The 17,102-nt window shown below is 44.0% G+C and overlaps 2 protein-coding genes across 12 annotated transcripts in view; one reads left to right on the plus strand and one right to left on the minus strand.

The window, feature by feature from the left end:
* The window catches only part of YARS1 (tyrosyl-tRNA synthetase 1), a 29,164-nt gene extending 13,627 nt beyond the window's left edge, over window positions 1-15,537 (minus strand). The window contains exons 1-5 of one of the 2 annotated variants that reach the window (XM_086716344.1): window positions 15,331-15,537; window positions 11,905-12,051; window positions 11,590-11,765; window positions 6,680-6,809; window positions 4,270-4,350 (exon numbers count right to left, since the gene is read on the minus strand). In XM_086716344.1, coding sequence (XP_086572470.1) covers window positions 4,270-4,350; window positions 6,680-6,809; window positions 11,590-11,765; window positions 11,905-12,051; window positions 15,331-15,495 — 699 coding nt within the window. In that variant the 5' untranslated portion in view covers window positions 15,496-15,537. Of the gene's footprint in view, window positions 1-4,269; window positions 4,351-6,679; window positions 6,810-11,589; window positions 11,766-11,904; window positions 12,112-15,330 lie in introns of both variants that reach the window. The other variant, XM_086716345.1, reaches the window with a different exon arrangement.
* Window positions 5,227-17,102, plus strand: part of S100PBP (S100P binding protein) — a 47,916-nt gene continuing 36,040 nt past the window's right edge. For 3 of the 10 annotated variants that reach the window (XM_086716346.1, XM_086716353.1, XM_086716354.1), the window contains exon 1: window positions 15,700-15,834. The gene's annotated coding sequence lies outside the window, so the exon portion shown is untranslated. Of the gene's footprint in view, window positions 5,331-15,143; window positions 15,223-15,698; window positions 15,992-17,102 lie in introns of those variants that run through there. The other 7 variants (XM_086716352.1, XM_086716349.1, XR_015254592.1 and 4 more) reach the window with 7 other exon arrangements.

Consider the following 17,102-nt stretch of genomic DNA (forward strand, 5'->3'; position numbering starts at 1 on the left):
CACTGCACCCTATAAGCATAATCCAGAGTCTCTACCACATATCTACGATATCTTTGATACAATAAAAAAAGTATTAGAAACGGGGAAGAAGAAAAAAATGATTGATAATTAAGAGAAATAAAAGCAGACCCAGGAACAATCCAGATACTGGAATAAACAGATCAGGATGTCAAAATAACTATGATTGGTGTGTGAAAGGAAACAGGAAAAGATGGACAAACTGGATAAAAGAGAATTTTGTAAAAGGGAGCTGGAATCTATAAAAAAAGAACCAAATGGAAGTTCTAAAATGGCACAGTACAATATTGGATGGATTTAACAGAAGACAGGATTGATAAGCTTGGAGAAAAGTCAGTAGAGAATAACCAAACTAAAGCACAGAAGGGACAAAAAAAAAAAAAAAAAGAAAACAGAACAGAATATAAGAGACACATGGGAGGGGCACCTGGATGGCTCAGTGGGTTGAGCGTCCAATTTTGGCTCAGGTCAAGTTCTTTCAGTTCAGGAGTTCGAGCCCCATATTGGGCTCGCTGCTGTCAGCCTGTCAGCGCAGAGCCCGCTTCAGATGCTCTGTCCCCCTCTCTTTGCCCCTCCCTCACTTGCGCTCTCCCCCAAATAAATATTTTTTTAAAAAAGACACGTAGAACATAGTCAAGAGGTCTACCCTATGTAGAATTAGGGTCCCAGGGCAGGAGACAGAGAATAAGACCGAAGCAATATTTAAGGACATAGTAGGGGACAATTGCCTCAAATTGCTGAAAACAGACTCAGGAACCTCAGCAAAATCCAAGTAGGATAAATATCAAGAAAACTAGAGCCAAAAAACATCATTGTCAAATTGCTGAAAATCAGAGACAGAGAAAACCCTAAAAGCAGCCAGAGAAAAGCAGTTATTATCTCTAAAAGAGCAACAGTAATACTTATAGGTGACTTCTCAATGGAAACTAAGGCAGCCAGAGACAATGGGATGACTCTTTAAAGGGCTAAAAGAAAAATAACTGCCAGCCTAGAATTTGATGTCCAGTGAAAACAGAAGAAGGATGTTTTCAGACAAAAGAAAGCTGAAGGAATTCATTGCTAACGACCTGCACTACCAACACCAAATCCAAGGTGGGGGCTCTGCAAGCCGAAGGAAAATGACCCCAGAAGGAAGCACAGAGGTATAGAAGTGCAGGAAGGAGTCACGAATACCAGGAAGGGTGAGTAGGGATGAGTATACCTGAAAATTGACTGCTTGAAAAGGAGTTATAACGAAGTCTTTCGGATTGAAGATATGTGTAAAAGCGAAATATACGACAATAGCACAAAGGGCAGGAAGGAGTTAAACTGCAGGTTCTTACATTGTTGAGAAGTGGTTAAAATACCTAATTTAAACTGTAATAAACTATAAAGACATATGTTGTAATCTCTAGAGTAAGGATGAGCAAAACTTCTCTGTAAAGAACCAAAAAATAAATATTTCAGACTTTGGGACTCTACTGCATATTCTTTTTATTTATTTAAAAGAAAAAATTTTTTAATGTTTATTTTTGAAGGGGAGGAGGGGCAGAGAGAAAAGGAGACACAGAATCCAAAACAGGCTCCAGGCTCTGAGCTGTCAGCACAGAGCCCAACGCAGGGGGTAAACTCATGAATCACGAGATCATGACCTGAGCCAAAGTCAGACACTTAACAGACTGAGCCACCCAGGTGCCCCTCTACTGCATATTCTTCTTCATGTTTTGTGCAGCCCTTAAAAAATATAAAAACCTTTCTAAGAGCTTGTGAGTCACACAAAAACAAGCCATAGGTCACATCTCTGCTAGAATAATAAAAGTAGGTTCAACCAAAAACTTAACAGACGAGATAAAATAGAATAATGTGAAATACCTAATTAAAAAATTGACATTGTAAGCATTCCCCATTCATTAAATACACCCCAAAACCATAAGCCGGTCAGAGAAAGATAAATACCATATGACTTCACATACATGTGGAATTTTTTATTTAAAAAAAAAAAATTTTTTTTTAATGTTTATTTAGTTTTGAGAGAGAGAGACAAGAGACAGAGCCCAAATGGGGGAGGGGCAGAAAGGAGACACAGAATCCAAAGCAGGCTCTAGGCTCTGAGCTGTCAGCACAGAGCCGAACGTGGGGCTTGAACTCACAAACTGTGAGATCATGACCTGAGCTGAAGTCGACTGCTTAACTGGACTGAGCCACCCAGGTGCCCCAACCCATATGTGGAATTTAAGAAACAAAACAAATGAGCAAAGGAAAAAAAAAGGTGTGTGGGGGGGGTGGAGAGCCAAACCTAGAACACCCCTAACTATACAGAACTGATGGTTACCAGAGGGGAGGTGGGTGTGGGCCTGGGGGAATGCACTGAGTCATCTATAGAACTGGTGAATCAGTATACTGTGCACCTGAAACTAATATAACACTGCATGTTAACTACGCTGGAAATAAAATTAAAAACTTAATAAAAAAGACATCCAAAAACCATTTTAAATACACTATACAATATTCCATTACAAGGAGTTATCATAACATATTTAACCAATCACTTGTCATTGGATAGGAATTTATTTCTAGTTTTTTTAAAAAAGATATTTAAAAAAACTTTATTTGAGAGAGTGCGTGCGAGGGAGAGGGGCAGAGGGAGAGAGAATCTTGTTTTTTTTTTTAAGTTTATTTATCTTGAGAGAGAGACAGAGAGAGCATGCATGCACAAGTGGGGAAGGGACAGAGAGAGATGGAGACAGAGAATCCCAAGCAGGTTCCACAATGTCGGTGCAGAGCTTGATGCGGGGCTCAAACTCACAAACCGTGAGATCATGACCTGAGCCCAAGTTGGATGCTTAACTGAATGAGCCACCCAGGAGGCCAAGAGAGGGAGAATCTTAGGCAGGTTCCACGCTCAGCATGGAGCCCAACGTGGGGCTCAATCCCATGACCCTGGGATCATGACCTGAGCCAAAATTGAGCTGGGCATTCAACTGACTAAGCCACCTAGGCACCCCAGATTTTATTTTTAAGTAGTCTCTACACCCAACATGGGGCTCAAACTTACAACCCTGAGATCAAGAGTTGCACATTCTACTGACTGAACCAGCCAAGTACTCTTATATCTAGATTTTTCCTTTAAATTGATAATGTGATAAGTACTTTAATATATAACTGAAATTGCACTTTTAAAATTATTTCCTTGGGGTGCCTGGGTGGCTCAGTTGGTTAAGCATATAATTCTTGGTTTCGGCTCAGGTCATGATTTCATGGTTCGTGAGTTCAAGCAGAGCCTGCTTGGGATTGTCTCTCCCTCTCTCTCTGTCCCTCTCCTGCTCACACACTCTCTCTCTTTCTCAAAATAAATAAACTTAAAAAAAATAAAGAAATAAAATAAAAGTATTTCCTTAACATTAATTTGTATAATTATTAGGGCAAACTACCCTTCAGGAATTTACATTTCCACTAACAGTGTTTTCTCCATGCCCTTGCCAAGATGAGGTTTTGAGCAGCTTTCAAAAATACCAACCATTTCTCAATAGTCCTTTTCAACTTACTCACGTTCTTTCCCCAAAAAGAACTAAAGGGTTTGCTCTGATTTCTTCCTTTAAACCCTGCTAAACCTCAACTCAGATGAGTGGTTTATGTAAGATTGACAGCAATACAGACTGAATGCTCTGAGAAAGATCAGTAGTTCTGCCTGGTGGTACCTTTCCCTAGAAACAGTGCTACTAGGGAAGAAGCAAATCCAACAGGTCTGGGGGCAGTTTCCTGGTGGCAGCCAGAGCATGGGCTTTTTTTTCCCCTTTTTTTAATGTTTTATTATTTATTTTTGAGAGACAGAGCGAGTGTGAGTAGGGGGAGGGGCAGAGAGAGAGAGGGACAGAGGACCTGAAGGGGGCTCCGTGCTGCTAGCAGAGACCCTGATGTGGTGCTTGAACTCATGAACCGTGAGATCATGACCTGAGCCAAAGCTGGATGCTTAACTGACTGAGCCACCCAGGTGCCCCTACACAGGTTTTTGTTTTTAAAAAAAGATTTTTCTTTTTAAGTAATCTCTGCATCCAACGTGGGGATCAAACTCACAACCCCAAGACCAAGAGTCGCATGCTCCACTTACTGAGCCAGCCAGGTCTGAGTGCTAATTTCTGCTCAGTCGTTAACTGTGTGATAATGGACAACGTTCTTTCTCTGTAGTTATGAGTGGTGGGACTGGGATATTCAGTAAACTGTAACTGCACACCTCTGAGGCACAAAAGAAGAAAAAGAAAAGAGGACACCAACCTTTTCTGCAAAGGTGAAAATCTTTCTCTGATCAACACCTCCAAACTGGGCATCTACTTTCAAATACTCTTCATCTAAGGCCTGTGGGGGGAAAAAAAAAACACATGAGCATAAACTCCTACTGTATTTCTTCTATATGGATCTGAGAAATCAGAAGCTTGAAATTCATTAGGTTTTTTTCAGAAAGTAAAGCTAGGAAGCAAATAAGCAGCATCCAGCCTCCCTGCTGGCCTCAAGAGCAGGAGAAATGTTTGCTGAATGCCTGTGGTGAATAGTACTCCATGTGGATGTCATGGGGGAAAAAAAGAAGAGCTTCTGCCTTTAAGAAGCTCACAATCCAGTGGGGAAGGGAGGGAAGAAGGAGAAGACACAATGTGGTCGTGTCAAAGATACAGTGAGCAAGGCGGCCTGTGACAAATGTCAGATAATGGCATAAGAATAAAGTGCTGTGAGAGGTCAGGAGAAAAGGGCACTATTAAACTGGTAAGCAAACAGGTATTGTCACTACATGCCAGGCCTAGAACCAGCCCTGTGGACGCAGAGTTGAATCGGACCCAGACTCTGCCTTTAATAAGCCAATTAAACAGTTGAAAAGAGAGACATGTTAGATAACCTGAGTACAGTATGAGAAGGGCTACCCTGGATGTTCATTCATGGAACAGTGCTAACACAAAGAAAGAAAGAAAGGCTGATCTCCAGCTGGTCAGACAGGTGGCAGTGAAGCTTCCTGGAATCAGACTGTGGGCTAAGCTTGGTTTTGAAGAATACATAGATGTTTTTCACCATGCAGCGGAAACAGATGTCAGAGGGCACAGAGGTGTGAAATGTCTAGGGAAATTATGAGTGATTCAGTTTGCAAAAGCACAAACTTCAACGGATGCAGGAAGTGGTTAATGATGGCATCAGAGAAGTAGGGACCCTAAATGTCATGCTAGGGTGCTAGCATCATCCCGGCCCACACCGTAGAAAGACCATACCAGTGAGAGGGCAGACAGAGCACTGAGTGGAGGCCTTTGGATTAGAACAAAGAAAATAGCTAGAAGGCTGCTATGAGAGTCCAGGTAAGAAACAATGCTGAACCAAGTCAGTGGGAATGTAGAACAAGAACAAACCTAAGAGATTTTAAGAAGCAGAATTGATAAAATTTCATGTCTGATTGGAGGGATGAAGAAGAAAGAGAGGAAGAGAAAGGTGAGCAAGCAGGAATAATCTACAACAGCACTGTCTAGTAGAATATTTTGGAATGATGAATATATTCTCTATCTGTGTTGTCCAGTAGGTGAGCCACTAGCTACATGTGGCTTGTGAGCACTGAAATATATGTGAAAGATAGCCAATGTGACTGAAACCTAAAAATTTTAATTATTATTTTATTTTTTAGAAAGAGAGCGCATGAGTAGGGGAGAGGGGCAGAGGGAGACAGAGAGTGTCTTAAGGCGGCTCCACGCTCAGCGCAAGAGCCTAACACAGGGCTCGATCCCACAATCCTGGGATCATAACCTGAGCAGAAACCAAGAGTCAGGTGCTCAACCGACTGAGCCACCCAGGTGCCCCAATTTTAATTATTTAAAAAAATTTTTTTTGAATTTTGTCATCTTTCTCCTTGTTCATACAAATATAATGTACACACACATGAAATATGATGCGCTTTGTTTAACGGAAAATAGGACCATGCCTGAAATTTATTTTTGCACCTCACTCTGAAATTTTCTTCACTAATGCAATTATGATTAACGCAGAGAAGATGTGTGACATTGCAAAGCGTTCTCTGGGAGGTCTGGTCTCTGTGTGCGTCCTGTACTGTGCAGACATGAAAAAACAAACCCATTTACTACATATGTGTAAACAGCCTGGTCATCAGACCATTTTCAGTCAATGGTCACATCCAGTGTAACTCTGTACAGAAGACTTAGGGTGTGGTTTGTAAGTACGATCTGTAAATAACGGGTATGAATTCTCATGGATACCTGTGTAAATAGATTTGTCGGCTGAAATGTACTTTAAGAAAATATAACATCTGGGGGCACCTGGCTGGCTCAGTTGGTGGAGCGTGTGGCTCTGGATCTCAGGGTTGTGAGTTTAAGCCCCACATTGCGTGTAGAACTCATTTACTTAAAAGAAAAAGAAAATTAAAAAATCTGTAAATAAACTGATTTGTAAACTAAAAAAAAAAAAAAAAAAAAGATGTGTGAGATAAGTAGCGTTTTGAAGGACAGATGGGGAGGATCTACAGCTGAGAAGTCAAAGGCTTGCAAGAAAGGGGAGGGGAGGGAGACAGGAAGGAAGGCCCACAGCACAGCCAAGGAACGGCAAGTACATGGACTTAATGGAGGCTGAGAGAGAGGTTTATGACCAATAGTTGGAAACAGAGCAGAAAAGGTCACTGGGCGACTCCCTCCCTCTTGAGTACCTGCAGTCCAGGATACAGCAGACCACTCAGCAAAGGGTGTTCCACCTGCTTTACCACCTCAGCCCCGGCTTTCTTGGCATCATGTTGTGTGACCACGGAGGAGAGTCTGTACACATCGAGTGTGTACTCTCTGAAGAGGAAAGGAAGAGGGGACAGCTGTGAAACTGGGCCAAGGCCTCACTATGATCCTAAAACACATTAATTCACTCTCCCATTCCAAGAGAGCGTAGCGGCCTGGTAGCTCCTAAAATGTAGTGGTCCATCCTCTTATTCAAAATATCACTCTATTTTTTTTTAAGTTTATTTATTTGAGAAAGAGAGAGAGAGAGAGAGAGAGAGAGAGAGAGAGAGAGAGACAGAGAATCCCAAGCAGGCTCCATGCTGTAATCACAGAGCCCGATGTGGGATTCAATCTCATGAACTGTGAGATCATGACCTGAGCTGAAATCAAGATTCAGACACCCAATCCTGGTCCATCCTCTTATTCAAAATATCACTCTATTTTTTTTTTTAAGTTTATTTATTTGAGAGAGAGAGAGAGAGAGAGAGAGAGAGAGGCAGAGAATCCCAAGCAGGCTCCATGCTGTAATCACAGAGCCCAATGTGGGATTCAATCTTATGAACTGTGAGATCATGACCTGAGCTGAAATCAAGATTCAGACACCCAACCCACTGAGCCACCCAGGAGCCCCTGAAGGTCTTAATTTTAATTGGAATTCATTTATCTTTTCCTGTGATTTGTGCTTTTGGTGTTTTTGTTGAATCTTCCTTGCCCTGAGATTATAAGATAGTCTTACATATGTACAGTCTTTTTGTTTTATAGTTTGGCCTTTACAGTTAAATCTCTAATCCTCTTGGAACGGAGGGATCAATTTTTTCCCCATATGGGTAACTAATTGTCTTGCACCATTTTTTCTTAAAAAGTATATTCTTTCTCTGCTGATCTGCAATGCCAGCTCTGTCATAAATTAAGTTTCCATGTTTATGAGGATCTATTTCAGAATTCTCTATTCTGTTCCAGTGGTTATTGCTCTATCCTCATGTTATATAAATGACAAAGGATTTGCTAGGAATGCAAAGGATTTGCCAGGAATTCATAAGGAACTCCTAAAAAAAAGAAAGGAAAATGGGCTACTTGCAAAGATATTTCACAGACAAGGAAACAAAAATGGCCAAAAAAGACATGAAAATAACTTTTTTCAGATAAATATTTTTAAGTATTTTACTCCTACACTTGAATGGTAGTTCAGGTAGGCACAGATTTTTTAGGCTGTAAATTGGTTTCCTTCAGAATCTTATTTTATTTATTTTTCATTCATTCATTCACTCACTCACTCACTCACTCACTCACTCACTCATTCATTCATTCAGAGCATGTGAGCAGGGGAGGGGCAGAGCGACAGGGACAGACAGAATCCCAAGCAGGCTCTGCACTTTCAGCACGGAGCCCAATGCAGGGCTCTAACTCATAAACCGTGAGATCCTGACCTGAGCTGAAATCAAGGGTCAGATGCTCAAACAACTGAGGCACCCAGGCACCCCTAACATGCTAGGTTTTAAGACTCATCTAGAGGGACACCTGGGTGGCTTAGTTGGTTTGGTATCTGACCCTTGAGTTTGGCTCAGGTCATGATCCCAGGGTTGTGGGATCGAGCCCCACATCGGGCTCTGCATTGGAGCCTGCTTAGGATTCTCTTTCTCTCTCCCCTTCTGTCCCTCTCTCCCACTTACCTGTGAGCACACAGTCTTTCTCTCTCTCTTAAAATAAATAAATAAACAAATAAAAATAAACACTAGCATGATATAGATTAATTAGCAGTACTAAAAAAATTTTTTTTGAAGTCTACTTATTTATTTTGAGAGACAGAGCAAGCAGGGAAGGGTGGAGAAAGACAGAGAAGAGAGAGAATCCCAAGCAGGCTCAGCACTGCCTTCGTGGAGCCAGGTGTGGGGCTTGAACTCACAAACTGTGAGATCATGACCTAAGCTGAAACCAAGAGTCGGACGCTTAACCGACTGAGCCACTGAGGTGCCCCAGCAGTTTTTTAAGGGCATCTTAGATTAATTGAAATACAGTGTCTTTTTTTTTTTTTTTTTTAAAGATTTTATTTTTAAGTAATTCTACACCCAAAATGGAGATTGCATTCACAACCCTGAGCCCAAGGGTTGCATGCTCCATGGGCTGAGCCAGCCAGGTACCCCTGAAATACAGGATCTTTGTATTCCCACTTTTGTTTGGTTTCTGGCCACTGAGTATTCTTGACTAATTTTTCAATCGACTGATCTGAAGCATTCAGGAAATGTAAAAAATATTTTATCCAGCATTTTTTAGTTGATTTCAGCAGTAAGGCTGGTCAGAGTACCTAGTGTGACAGACTGCTGGAAACAAAAGTCCTTATCCACATCTCAAACACTCTTACAGTTTTTCTGTCCATCTCTCTAGGCTGTATTCTAGGCGAATCTCTAGTTTTCTCTTCAACTTTATTCAGTCTAGAGTTGATGCCTTCTATTGAAGGCTGGTTTGTGGGGCTTTTTTGCTTTTTTAAAGTTTATTTATTTACAATCTCAACATCAACATGGGGCTTCAACTCATGACCCCAAAATAAAGAGTCACCTGCTCTTCTGCCTGAGCCAGTCAGGTGCCCCTGTGGGTTTTTTGTTTTGGTTTGGTTTGGCATTAATGACTAATTTTTACATTTCTAAGATTTCTAAATGTTTCTTTTTATTTCTATACATTCATTTTCATTTCTGCCTCTGTTTTATAATTTCCTTTTTAAAAATGGATGTTATTCCTTAGCATGTTAGATCTATGTCTTTTTGTTAATATCACAGATAGAACACTCAAAAATGGTGGGCAGCTTGGTTTAATTCTTGGTATGCTTTTATTCTAATCTCCATAGGCCTGAAGTTTGATAAAAGTCCCTAAAGACCCAGGCAGGTGACTAATAGTGCCCCCATTCCCTGGCTCTACTCTCCTTGATAGGTACGGATGGGAATAGGAAAAGGGGAAAAGCATTCCTTTATGCTTTGGCTTTAAGCAGTAAGCCTGGTTTGTCCCCCCTGCCAGCTTCCTGCCTGGAGCCCAGCAAACCTGTAACTTCAGCCCAACTCACCAATTTGCATTTCAATTCTGTTTCTCTTACCACAGAGATGTTTGGCTTGTTTTTGAACCTGGCTATGTCCTTTGTTTTGTTTTGTTTTTTTTTTTTTTAATGTTTTTATTGTTGCTGTTGTCTGGAACAGAGGGAGTGCATCAAAGTGCACACTTACAAAGCCATCTTTCTTTGAAGTCACTTTTGTATATACAAAAAGATCAAGTGACTTTGAAGCAAGGTAGCTTTATTTATTTATCCCATCTCCTCCTACCCCAAATTCTGTTCAATTCTAGAACAAAAACCTTGCCTGAATCCTTCACTGTTATGATCCCGGTACCTAGAACAGAGTCTGGCATATAGTAAGAACTCAATAAGTGTTTGCATGACTCCTTTCTTCACCTTCTTCAGGTCTTGGTCTAATATCTTATCATAGAAGTCTTCTCTAACCACTCTATTCAAACAGAAACCCCCCACTCCCCAAGAACTTTCTCTCCCCCACTCACCTGCTTTGCAGCACCTATCACCGTCTGACACACTATATATACGTTACTCGTTCATGTGTTGTCTTTGGCTGTATCCCCTTGCTTAAACGTAAGGCCCGTTAAGATAGGGGTTTTTGTTTTAGTTTACTTCTGTACACCCAGGACCCAGAACAGGGCTTCCCATCTAATAAGTGCTTCATAAATATCTGTAGAATAAATGTAAATATAAACGGAATCTCAGGCGCTCTACTGAAACTGTGGATTCAAACATCTGTGTACGTTAGAGTGTTATGTGCCTTATTTGAAACTTTAAATGTTCAAAGTGAGGAAGGATAAAGAAAATTATGATCAATGAAGTAAAAAGAGAAATGAACTTGTAAGCAAGAGATCTGCGCTCACATCCTGGCTCTTCTACTTACTGAAAGTATAAACTTGAGAAAGTTAAATCTGCATGTGTTTCCTTATCTGTGAAATAGGACATACCAATGCTTACCTTAAAAAGTTGTTCTGGGGTGCCTGGGTGGCTCAGTTGGTTAAGAGCCCGACTTCGGCTCAGGTCATGATCTCACGGTTCATGAATTCGAGCCCCACGTCAGGCTCTGTGCTGACAGCTTCGAGCCTGGAGCCTGCTTTGGATTCTATGTCTCCCTCTCTCTCTGCCCCTCCCCTGCTCATACTCTGTGTCTCTCTCTCTCAAAAATAAATAAACATTAAAAAAAAAAAAAAAAAAGTTGTTCTAAGGGTTCACATGCAAAAGTGACCAGTAGAGTGATACATAGTTTAATTGAGGTTTTAAAAATTAAAAAAAAATATGGAGATTATGAGGTGGCAGGGAGAAATGACTTAGGAAATTACTGAAGTTAAAAATATTAGGACAGAAAAATTGTATCTTTGCTAATATTACAAGTATGAATAAAATTGATAAAAGTATGAAGCAGTAAAAATTGTTGGGGAGGTGAGAAACAAGTGAAATATTTTTCTTTCACATTTATTTTATCATTATTTGCTAAGGCTGGAGGCTGGAAGGAAAAAGGGAGGCTGAATTGTTTATCAATTCATCACTCCTCCATACGCTGGGAGCCCAGCAAGGCCAAGGACTTTGCTTTGGTTACATTTGTATCTCCAGCAAAATGGATAGTACACAGGCCTTCACAAGTCAGTACATTTTTGATGGATGAGTTAAGAGGACAAAGAGTATAAATTTTTTAATGGCTTTTAATTGGTAGGGCCAAAGCACTGCTAATCCAAATTTACAGAGTGCCTGGACTCCACAGGACCTGTAATTAGCTAGAAGCATGAGAACCACAAGGAGGGTGGATGATCCAGAACTTACTTGCTGAGCTGGTAATCAGTGCCTTTGACGAACCTGAGCTTCTCCAAGGGCACACCAATGCTCTCCAGCATTGCCTTGATCACATTCTCATAGTAGCTGGTTCGGAGTTCTAGAAGTTCCCATGGGGCTTTCATGTTATCCAGGTAAGCGTGAAGGTCGGCAAACAGAATCGTTACCTGGACATAACAGATGAGGGACCGCCAAAATGTGATTCTGTCCAAGTCCCTCCAAACACCCCTCTTTCCCCTGCCCTTGTTAAATCTCTTTCTTGGCCATTCCCCAGGGAACTCCTTGATTTATAACCTTACTTCTTACCTCACATCCTGCTTTCAGGAAGTCTGCAATCTTAGACATAGGCACGAAGTAAGCCACGTGTGGCTTGCCTGTGGTTGCTGTTCCCCAATAAACTTTAAGCTCCCGCTCCTTGAGTATCTCCTTCAGCTTGTCTTCCCCCAGAACCTCCTGTTGTGGAAGCAGAAGAGCTGGTTTAATGCTGGTGCCCCACCTTGCTCATCCTTTACCCTGTGGCAAGGAAAACAGAAGCATGTGTCATTGGGGGGGTCTAAGCTCAGAGCCAGCAGGGAGGTCCAGCCATGCTCTCAGTGTCAAGTGACAGTCAACCTAAGTTGGTGCTGTTGCCAGTGAAATGCCACCATGTTAGAAAACTGGACACGTCCCTACATGCGTGATCCCTTCCATCTACTCTAACTCATGTTCCTTCCTTTCATCGTCAACTTCTTGAAATAGTTGTCTCTTCTTCTGGTCTTTATCCCATGTTGCTAAATTCAATGAAAACTTTTTAGTCCTCACTCCCTCCCGGAACACTCTCCTCTTTTGGTCCTCCCCTATTTTATTCTCTTAGTTGTCCTCCTACTTCTTTGGCTGATGGCTCAGATTTCTTGGCAGCGGTTCTTCTTCCTAATCATTAAATATTAGCAATCCTGGGGCACCTGAGTGGCTCAGTCAGTTAAGTGTCTCATTTTGGCTCAGGTTCTCATGGTTCATGAGTTCGAGCTCCGCTTTGGGCTCTGTGCTGATAGCTCTGAGCCTGGAACCTACTTCGGATTCTGTGTCTCCCTCGCTTGCTGCCCCTCCCCCGCTCACGTGAGTGTGTGCGCGCGCGCGCTCTCTCTCTCTCTCTCAAAAATAAACATTGGAAAAAAATTTTTAAAAATTAGCAATCCTTGCAGCCCTATCTCTTCTCTTCTTACTCTACATTCTCCCTAACTGATCCCTTTCGAGTTGCTTCAGTTACTACTCATGAGCTACTAACGACCAAATTTCCTGCTCATACCCATATATAGAACAGTGTACTTGTTATCAACCCAGTTAATTCAAACTCAGCATGTTCAAAATTAACCTCATGCTCTCACCTTCCCACCTCACTCCCCACCCATCTTTTTCATTTATAGTTTCACCCCAGCGCAGTAAATGGTAACTATCATTCACCAAGTTGCCTAAGTTACCCCAAAGCTCCTAAATCCTCCTCCTCTCTGCCTCCATCGCACTTCCCTGGTCTAGGCCATCAGCTCATACCAGGACTACTGTAAACAGCTTTCTAACAGCTTGCTCTCTCCAGCCCATGTTCCAGAAAGCAGCCAGAGAGATCTTTAAAACTCAAAACTTGATTAACTTGTTCACCTATTTAGATACTGTAATGATTTCCTTTTGCCCTAAGACAGTATTGGAAAAATCCTTATAGGTCAATATGCTGCTAATAAAAGAGATCTTAGTGTCTCTTCAAGGGATGGTTTGGGGAGGCTGTTGGAAGCCATGAAAGACAAAAACTGTTTTGCTGGTTTGAATCACCTGTTAGCAGGACTTATTAAAATCCTGTTTCAAGGTGGCTGGATGGTGGATCCTGCATTCTCCAAGCCCCTGACTATTTGGACACTTGGAGAGTTCTTGCCACAAGGTCATATTACTTACTCTTGAAAACCTGAGTGAGTCATTGCCATTAGCTCTATTTATGCTTTGTCCCCAACCAGTATTATTTTGTGGAAAGAGACTAGGACAAAGGATCTGGCTAAGAGGAAGCATGCAAAAATTACCGATTGAGATCAAGTTACGAGTAGAAAGAACCCAAATGTCCACCAACTGACGAATGGAGAAACAAAATGTGATATATCCACATAATGAAATATTTCTCAGCCGTAATAAGAAAATTCTGATAGGTGTGACAACATGGATGAACTCTGAAAACATGCTAAGTCAAAGAAATGAGACATAAAAAGCCACATATTACATGGTCCCATTCATATGGAATGTCCATAATAGGCAAATTAGAGACGTAAAGTAGATTAGTGTTTCCCTATGGCTGCGGGGAGTGGGAAATGGGCAGTGATTGCCAGTGGGTACAGGTTTTATTTCGGTGATGAAAAAGTTCTGGAATCAGATAGTGGTGATAATTGTACAACCTTGTGACTATACTAAAACCCACTGAATAGTATACTTTAAAAGAATGAATTTTATGGTCTGTGAATTGTATCTCAAAAAAGGTAAAAAAAGGGGCGCCTGGGTGGCGCAGTCGGTTAAGCGTCCGACTTCAGCCAGGTCACGATCTCGCGGTCCGTGAGTTCGAGCCCCGCGTCAGGCTCTGGGCTGATGGCTCAGAGCCTGGAGCCTGTTTCCGATTCTGTGTCTCCCTCTCTCTCTGCCCCTCCCCCGTTCATGCTCTGTCTCTCTCTGTCCCAAAAATAAATAAACGTTGAAAAAAAAAAATTTAAAAAAAAAAGGTAAAAAAAACCCCCAAACTGTGGCTGAACCAATGTATCACTGTTCTTAGAATAAACTCCAATTTTAAGCATAACTTGCAAGGCCTTCATAACCTGGTTCCTCCTTACCCCTTCTCAACAAACAAGTAAAATATATAGCACGTCAGATGGTGATAAGTTATATGGAGAAACAACAAAGAAAAAAGCTAGAACAAGGGATGAGACAGTTCTGGTGGCAGGGGGTTTGTTATTTAAATGAAGTGGTCAGGAGAGGCCTTCCTGATAATGTGACAATAGTCAGAGGCCTGAAGGAGGTAAAGAAATCAGCAATATAAATATTTATTAAGGGTTTGATCTGCACTTTGCTTATCCTACTCCTGCGAATTTAGCCTTCTCTCTGAACCAGTGTTCTTTCTCCCCTCTGGGTCTTGACCTGGGTTCCTACCTAAAATGCTCCCCGCCCCCCCACCCCGACCCATTCTTCTTCTGGTTAACTTCTCCCGCAGTTCCTGGAAACAGCAGGAACAGATGTGGAGTGAAGTGATTTCCATCGCCAAGGCGCAGTTCAGAGATCACTTCCTCAGCCTTCCCTGACACTCCCCCAGCCCTCTCCCCTAAATTCCTCCCAAAGCTCCACGGATAGGACTTGACAGTCCTTGTTTCAACTGTAACTAAGTGCCTGAATTATGGGTTATTCTTAACGTCTGATTCCCTCCAGACAAGCCCTGGGAGGGCAGGGCCCTGACGTATCGCCTGGCACATAATAGGGTGGGTGGGGTGGCAGTCCTAGATTCAAAGCTTGGCTCAATACAAGGTGACTGCACACAGGTGAGCCCACTGTCATTTCTGTGGGACCCAGATGACTGCTGCTTGACTGAACGACTGACCGACCAACCAGCAGTCTCTCTGAATTGCCTCGGTGCGGAGCCCCCGACCCCACACAGTTAGGACCCTGTAGTGGCACTCAGGGTCACTGGACCTCGAGCCCCCAGTCCTTGACAGCGCATTTCCAACCCCGAGGCCCTACCTGCAGGTTCCGGGTGATAAGGTGCAGCTTCTCTTCAGGGCTCGGAGCGTCCCCCATGGCACCGTCGCCCCTGCTTCCCGCGCTCAGGCCGGCACCGCGCCGCTTCCTCGGTCGCCGCCGCCGCCGCGTGCCGGGAAGTGGCACGCGGGCCCAGTTAGGTTGCATCAGCTGAGCTCGTCGCTCGGCTTGCTCGGCCTGGACCCTTCGCCTGAAAGCGGCCAGGGAAGAGTCAGGAGCAGCTGAGAGTCGAGCGGGTCGATGAGACGAGAAGGGGAGGAGCCAGTAGGCAGGATAGGCGGTACGGGGGCGGGGTCGCCGCGCCTGCTCGGGGCACAACCCCCTGAGGGGCGGGGCGGCTTCCTGCCAATCACTGCCTGTTTGCCCTCCCCCTTGCGCTGGCCCGGTTGGCTAGAGGTGGGGGAGGTCGGGGAGGGGGCGATAAAATGGCGCAGGGGGCGGAGTGAGGCGCAGTCTTTCGCACAGGCTTCGGCCCCGCTTCCGGAGGTGAAGAGCAGGAGGGATGAAGGGGTCAGCGTTCCCGGCTGGGAGGGGGGATGGGGGCGCCTGTTGCTTCTCCAGGGGGCCGTACATGTCTGTCCACCCTGTTGAAGGGTTGGGAGGCCTTCGCCCTGCTGGGAAGGGGCTCGTTGTCGTTCCTGAGGTGATGGCGGCGGGAGGGGGAGTGTCCCTGCGCCCCACCTCCACGTCGGCTGGCGACAGATGCCCCTCACCCTGCTGAGGAAGAGGGAGGCTGTTGGGTCACCTGCGAGACGGAGAGCGCCGTCCGTCTCCCTGCCCAGTGGGGGTGGGAGGATGGGTGTGTTAGGTGGGTTGGGGGTGCTGCTGCTCCATGCCCCACTTGGGGGGCTGTTGCTAGGGAGAAGATCGTGGTCTTACAGCAGCCCCTTAAGGGCGGAGGAGAGGATGACCCACCCCTAGGGCTGGCGGGGCGTGGGTCCCGCGGAAGTGTGGGTGTGGGTGGTCACTATCAGGGTGAGGGGTGCACCACCGAGGCCTGCGGAGGAGGTCGGTTTGGCCCCTCCGGGGGGAGGGGCGCGGAGCAAGCCCGCGCTTCTCCCGCCTTCCACCGGGAGGCGGGAGTTTCTTGGTGTTTTCGGGGGAGGGAAGAAGGGAAGAGAGAAGGCCCAGCCCCAAGGGCGATGCTGTGCTGGGGCCGTTGCATTCGTAAGGAAGAGCAGGGGGAGCCCAAGTAGTGTCCTACGAAGGGTGGACTTGGGCCCGGAGGGGTTCTCGGGACTGGTGGTGCTACCAGTTCTTTCTTGGGCGGAGGGAGGGTAGTTGGCACCGCAGCGGGGGCCCCGGAGAAGGGAAAGAAGTGATTGAATTGCTCACCTGCTGCCCCACCCTGATCTCCAGTTTCTTCTGGATTTGTTAGAGGCTGCGATCTTTGGCAATCCTGCCTAAATTAGTTTAAAAACATTTTCTTCTAAAGAAGAAACCTGTTGCTGCATTTTTTTAATATTTAGTTTTTATGCCCCTGTGGGATGAGAGTCCTGGAATCCATATCTAGTGAAATGTTAACCTAAAGCAGAGATTTCCAGCCCTAGGTTGTTTTTCTGTCCTACGGTGTTTCCAGTTACTTCAAAGGAAGTTGCAGAATTCTTACAGATAATTTCAGTTCACTTTGATTTTGTTTAAATGTTATGCCCATTTTATAGAGAGATAAAGCCTAGTGAGTGTCTTTTGTGCCGCGTGCCTCACATGTATTGGATATGGGAAAGGTTGGAAATCAAAGGCCTGTCCCTTGGAAA

Source organism: Puma concolor, chromosome C1 (assembly GCF_028749965.1).
Source record: "Puma concolor isolate L17-30 chromosome C1, mPumCon1.1.hap2, whole genome shotgun sequence".
NCBI classification, from domain to species: Eukaryota; Metazoa; Chordata; class Mammalia; order Carnivora; family Felidae; genus Puma; species Puma concolor.